This window comes from Crocodylus porosus, unplaced genomic scaffold, assembly GCF_001723895.1.
Source record: "Crocodylus porosus isolate Cpor-Errol unplaced genomic scaffold, CroPor_comp1, whole genome shotgun sequence".
Taxonomy (NCBI): Eukaryota; Metazoa; Chordata; order Crocodylia; family Crocodylidae; genus Crocodylus; species Crocodylus porosus.
Window position 1 is genome coordinate 186,595,928 of NW_017728886.1, and position 6,522 is coordinate 186,602,449.

A 6,522-nucleotide genomic window follows, 5' to 3' on the forward strand; every position below is an offset into this window, starting at 1 on the left:
GGAGGGGCAGGGGCCGGTCGGGGAGTTCAGGCGGGTCGGGGGAGCGCCGGCGGCTCCGGGTGCCGGAGGGTGCGCAGGAGACCGCGGCGGACGCAGGGTTGGGCCCTCGCGCGGCCGGGGCTGCAGGCAGGAGGCTCCCGCGCCCACCATGGGAGACCAGTGAAGGAGCGGAGCGGAGCCGCTGCGAGCCCCGCAGGCGCCGCCTGCCCCCCCGGCTGCCAACATGAAAGGTAAGGCGGGCCGGGCCGGGGCTGCGCTCCTTCCCGGGCCAGCACCTCCTGCGGAGCCGGGGGGAAAACCAGCCGCGCAGGGGAGTAGAGCCCCTTCATTTCTGCGCGCGTGTCCCGACCCTTTCTTTCTCCTCTCTTTTGCCCCGCTCCCTTTCCTCCTTCCCCTGTCGTTTTACCCCCCCCCCCAGCGTTTTGTGATGTTCTTACTGCTGCCCCTACACATCTGGCAGCGATTAGGTGCCAGCTGAGGCTCACACGGGCTTGTGAAACGCGTTTGGCACCGAGAGCCGCAGGCTGGAAAATATTTTTTTCGGCTCTGCAAAAGCCGAAACTTTTTCTTCGCCCCTCTCTGCTCCTCCGGAAAAGCGGCGCCCAAGAGGGCCCAGGTAGTGCCGGGTGCCCAACCGCCTGAGGGAGCGGGGCGAGGGGCCACAGCTCTGGGAACACCCGGGCACGCGCCGGCAAGTTTCAGAAGCTCTTGGGAGTTTGCAGGCTTGGACCTCAGCTTCTCTAGAGGGGCCACCATAAAGGAAGGGGGGAGGGGATAACCCTGGTTTGGGGCGCTAGTTTGCAAGGTGCAGCAAGGGAAGTTGAAGTTGGATATTAGGAAACGTCTCTCACTAGGAGAGCAGTAAAGCACTGGAACAGGTTGCCCAGCGAGGTTTTGGACTCTCCATCCTTGGAGGTTTTTAAGACCCGAGGTGGGATGATCTATTTGGGGCTGGTGCTGCAATGAGCAGGGGGTTGGACTTAGATGCCCTCCTGAGGTCCCTGCCAACCCTCATTTTCTGTGCTTCTAGATGCCAACAGGCCAGTAAACATCATGCTCCTTACACTTAGTTTCCAGAGCGCAGGATAGCCAGTGATGTGATTCTTTATTTCCTTGCCAGAGGAGCTGCCTCCAGGGAGGGGAGAGTGAGATGTATTTATTGATGTACTTTGTCAGACCGTGAACACAACTTTAAAGAACTTCTGGCATTGTGCCTCCCTCCCTCCCTGTCTGGGGCCTGTAACACTGATGATATGGCCATCATTTTTATTTCTAGGGCCAGAAGTTTTGTTGCTTGGTACCTGGTCATAACTAGCCCCCGTGGAACAACAGGGACAGAGTAGAATGATGAGAAGCTTTTACATTTGAAACCAGTGATAGTTACTTAAGCTCTTGAATTCTTGTGTTTCTCCTTGGGTTGGCATCAGTGGCATGTGTTTATTTTCTGCCTGTGCCTGCTTGGGGAGAGGGGGGAATTAAAGCAATATTAGCATAGAATTTTTGAGCAGGCGGTTAGACTAGATGACCTCCTGAGGTCCATCCAACCCTCATTTTCTATGATTCTAGGATTTCTTATCTTGATGAATGTTACACTGAACACAATGATGAACCCATTGAAACCCACAGGAATTTGGCCATTGATTTAAATGGATACCAGTTTTGGTCTGATATGGTCTGTGGGTCTTTACCCTGGAACCGCTGCTTTTTCTCTACTAAGTGGAGAAATGGCACTGTGGAAGAAGGTATAACTTCTCCTATAAGACACTGCTGTTGATTCCAGCAATGCTTCACACCTTTTTATACTCCCTAACCACTCTGTTTCTCTAAGTGACTCCCTTTCCCCTCCAAATCATAGAAACCAATAACAAACCTTGTAAAATAAAATCTTTACATTACAGTGTTAATACAAAACTTCCTTCAGCCAAGACATCAAATCAACTGGTACTGCAAGAGTTAGGGAAGTCATAAATAGGTACTGCAGGAGTTAGGGAAGTCATAAATACTGCCAAAGTAAATTTTGCCTCTGTATTTTTCACATTGCTCTTTAATGTACATATTTGGATTTCCACATTCTCTGTCTAAACCTGGTGCTCGTAATAATTCTAGGGCTTCAGAACTTGATGGGAACACACATATACCTCATGAATAACAAGTTGACCCATTCAATGCCACCTTTATCTACACTCTCTGAATAATGGAACAGTATCAAAAAAATTACAACATTAGATATTTGTAAGGAATAAATTATATTTGCCATTGCTGGAGTTCTTAATGTTTCAAATCAGTCAGATAAATTGGACCGCATGTTTAATTTAATGATAGTTTCAGTTCCAGCAAGCTAAACTGTACTCATAAACCTTGATGCTTTTTAAACAACAGTTCAAATTATTTATAAAGGGATTTGACTGTTTTAGGGTTCAGCTGTATCTTTACCTAATAATACTTCTCAGTTTTAAAAGTTTTAAGTATTTTATGAGTTATGAAGTGGTATTTGTTACCCAGGAGACAGATGAAAACAACTTTCTCACTCAGACAACAACACTTTCAAAACCATCGGGTCTGGGGTTTGTTAAAACAGAGGATGGAAATGCATATTTCAGAACTTCTGTTTACACCTCTGTAATAGTCTCTGTAATATCATGATTTTTTTTGTCAAGTATTTGTGCTATTTGAATGCTTGTTTTTATTTTGATGAGTACCATATTAAAGCACTCAGAAGCAAGGCAAACACCGAAGTTAAGGTTCTAGGTTCTATATGCAATTACTGTTGCTTGGGAAGCCAAACTTTTTTGTAGTATGTTGTTAAGAAGTAGTTTAGCAGGCACTGTTCATAAAGTTTGTTTTTGTGAGCCCTGCTTGGCTGTCATGTACAAAGTTATGGGATATTATGTGTCTATGAAAGATTGTGGGAGGGAAAATGCCTGATCTATCATCTGAGAAATAGCATGTAACCAGAATGCCCTCTCCTGTACAAAGTGACCTCTCATCTTAAGCTCTGCACACTCATGTAAGGCCAGATTCACACCGATATAATCCCACCTAGGTCACTAGGTAGGCCAGAGTCATCCCTGGTGTTCTTGCCTCTTCAGAGCCCTGGTTCATCATAGTGCATTGGCTTGTGTCAGGAAACTTTGGCACACAATTTTTTTAATGGGCCAAGCCAATATTTGTCTTATGCAGCACATGACTGGATAGTTAGTAAGTTATGCCTCCCACTCTATCATAATTACAATAATTGCTGTTATGCTTCTACTCAGGGCCATGGGACATCTAGGAGGAAAAAAAAATCTTTTTATTTAAAAGGAAAGAAAACAATGTGCACCCATACTTGCCAGACATGGAGTAAAAAGGCAGCCACTATTCCTTTATAGCATTGGACAATCTTTCTTTAAAATATAGCCTCCACTCTTGCCACATAAAGACTATTTTCCTGCCAAATTTCAGTTATTCTCTCCCAGCTATTTTTGGTCCTTGAACTGTTTTTAAAGACTAAAGGAGGTAACAAGAGTTTTCTTTTGTTGGAGAAAAGTACATCTCTTCTTATATTCAGAAAAAGCCGAACTGACTTTCTACAAACCAGTCTTTCCTGGAGAGAGATCAAGTTTCCAGAATTTATTTCAGTACAACATGTAAATGATTTGGGAATTTTGCCATTAGCAACTGAAAGGAGTAAATTTGGAATAATTCAGTAACTTTAATTTAGCCTTCCCCTTAAGACAGTATTAGTGTGTCTATACTGACATAACCAGACAAGACATATATTTACACTGTCTTGTAAATGTGGCAGTGGTTTTATTGTGGTCTTAAGAGTGATGCCAAGGAGCATAGCCCTACCTACCTGCTCTTGTTCCACTTAACCTGTGCCAAATCTGGAAACAATGTTGGATCTAGCCTGAATGCATCCCCTGCCTGCCTGCTTGCTGCTGCTGTCCAGCATGCCAGATATGGGAGCTTGAGAGTAGCAGTGGGGTTGCTCCTTGATGGCTTCACTGCCACATTTCTGGGTGGGGGCATCTGGAATGGAATTGGGTAGGTACGGTGTGTTTCTCACAATCACCATAGAAGCAACTTAGGTGTACCCTGGCTGACCTATGCTATGCATATTCCAGGACTTTACCAATAGAAAGGCATGAGCAGTACACCAAACTAAATACAACACAGAACAAAAACTAAGCTGTGCCAATATATGGTCATTATATCATGAATGAATTGGCAGACTATAAGGGTTATTTTTAAGTTTGTTACACATAGCGGGAGAGGGGAATCTTACATTCATGAGTAGGGAGGATATTTTTTTTTGGCAGTGTAGAGAAAGGCAGAGTGCCATAAGATGGAAAAAGAGGGAAAAATATAACTGTTTGGACATAATGCAGTTAGGAAAATCACTGTATTAAATTAGTATGGAAACTAAAAGTTACATTTTTAGAAATTGTATATGGTAAATCTCTATATTCTGTTTTCCATAGGCTTGCAGAACTGTGACTAGTGTCTCCAGGGGTCTCTGTGTATGTTGAGAGAGTTAGTAATTAATATTTAGGCCCCTTAGTCTTTTATTTTCTTTTTATTCCATTTTGCAGAATCCAGTGCCATTGCTCTAGATTGCCAGTGATACAACAGAGTTAAATTTAGCAGGACTCTGCTCCCCAGCACTGCTGCTGGCTGTTGCAATGGAGCAGAGGCGGTGGTTGTTGTGGCAAAGCAGAGCCCGCCTTCCCCCCTGCTGCCTGCCTGCTGTGGGCTCAGCTCTCTGTGGCTGTGCCCACTCCCAGAGGGGTAGGGGAGACCTGTGCCCCCCAGATCTGTGCACGGGGTGGGGGTGGGCACAGGCTGTGGGCTCCCGCCCTGCTGCCCTCTCCCAGGGCCTTTGCAGTCTGGCAGGTGTGACCTGGCACTGCAGGGTAGAGCAGGGCCACGCAGAAAAGCTGCTTGCTGCTGAGAGCTTTGCACTGCACTGCCCTGGTGATGTATCCCCTGCCTGCGTCGTAGCAGCAAGAGGCATAACCCCACACTGTTGCCTCTGCTGCTGCCGCGCATGCAGGAGATGTGTTGCCAGGGCAGTGCAGAGCTCTTAGTGGCAAGCAGCTTTCCTGTGGAGCCCCACTCTGTCCTGCAGTGCCAGGTCGCACCCGCTGGACTGCGGAGGCCCCAGGGGAGGGCAGCAGGGTGGGGAGACTGACCTCACAGCGGGCAGCCTACACCTACTCCACCTCTACCCCATGCACAGATCTGTGGGGCACGGGTCTCCCCTGCCCCCCAGAAGAGCACTCGGTGGGGAACCAACCCTATTGTGTCCCCTGGATGAGCCACCCACAGCCCTGTCCTGCTTCCCACCGGGGCCCTGTGGCTGTGCATTGCAGCCCCAAGCTCCGAGACCCACGCAACTGGGCAGCAGCCCCAGTAACTTCCTCCTCCATTCCCATCTCCCTCCACTTACGTGCAGGAGCTGCTCTCCAGACTGCCTGGCGGCCATGTGCATGTGTGAGTGTGCACATGCACATAGCAGCCCCTGCCTGATTGCCCTCCTCCTGCCCACTCCCAGCCCTTTGCAGGCTGGAACTCTGCCAGCCTGAAGAGTGCTCATTGCAAAACAGCAAAATCCACGGTAAAGGAAAAAATCCATGCTTTTCTCCATTTTTCCATGGGATATGGAAAACCCAGATCCCTTGTTATGATTCCTAAATTATTTTTTTCTTCCTGATTGTAGCAAAGGTGTGCTCATAGGTCTAAACATTGCTGTTTGTTTGAAATGTAAGATAAAGAGAGAAACATATAATTGTGTTTAGAGACAGAAGGTGTTTTCTTGCACAGTAAGAGGAAGAGTAAAAATAGAATAATTATAATTGAAGAGCACTGAAATATGGGTGAAATGAGAAAGATTTCTAAAAAAAACCCAACACCCCCCCCCCCAAATATTAGTACACTATCATCTCAGAAGTTGCTTAAGATTTCTACTTTGATAAAACAGATGTGACCCTGTGGTCAAGCAAAACTAAAAAAAAAAAAAAAAAAATCGAAGTTTCTATTAGGCATTAGATTCATAGATACTAGGGCTGGAAGTGACCTTGGAAGATCATTGAGTCCAGCCCCCTGCCCCAGGGGCAGGAAGTCATCAGGGGTCATAGGATCCCAGCAAGGTAAACATCCAAATGTCTCTTGAAGGTGTTCAAAGTGGGTGCTTGAACCACCTCTGCTGGCAGTCTATTCCAGACCTTGGGGGCTCAGACAGTAAAGAAGTTCTTCCTTATGTCCAGCCTGAAACGGTCACGGGGGAGTTTGTGACCGTTGCACCGAGTCATCCCTTGGGGCGCTCTGGTGAACAGATGTTCCCCCAGATCCTGGTGAGCACCCCTGATAAACTTATACGTGGCCACCAAATCACCCCTGAGCCTGTGCTTTTCCAGGCTGAAGAGTCCCATGGCTCTCAGCCTCTCATCATAAGGTCTGTTTTCCTGATCTTTGATTATGCGTGTGGCTCTCCTCTGCACTCTCTCAAGCTTCTCCACATCCTTTTTGAATTGTGGA

General features: G+C 46.9%; 1 protein-coding gene across 1 annotated transcript in view; it reads left to right on the plus strand.

The window, feature by feature from the left end:
• Positions 1-19: 19 nt before the first annotated feature.
• The window catches only part of COLEC12 (collectin subfamily member 12), a 171,466-nt gene continuing 164,963 nt past the window's right edge, over positions 20-6,522 (plus strand). Inside the window, exon 1 of the mRNA XM_019546788.1 lies at positions 20-230. Within this exon, the coding sequence (XP_019402333.1) occupies positions 224-230 (7 nt within the window). The 5' untranslated portion in view covers positions 20-223. The remainder of the gene's footprint in view (positions 231-6,522) is intronic.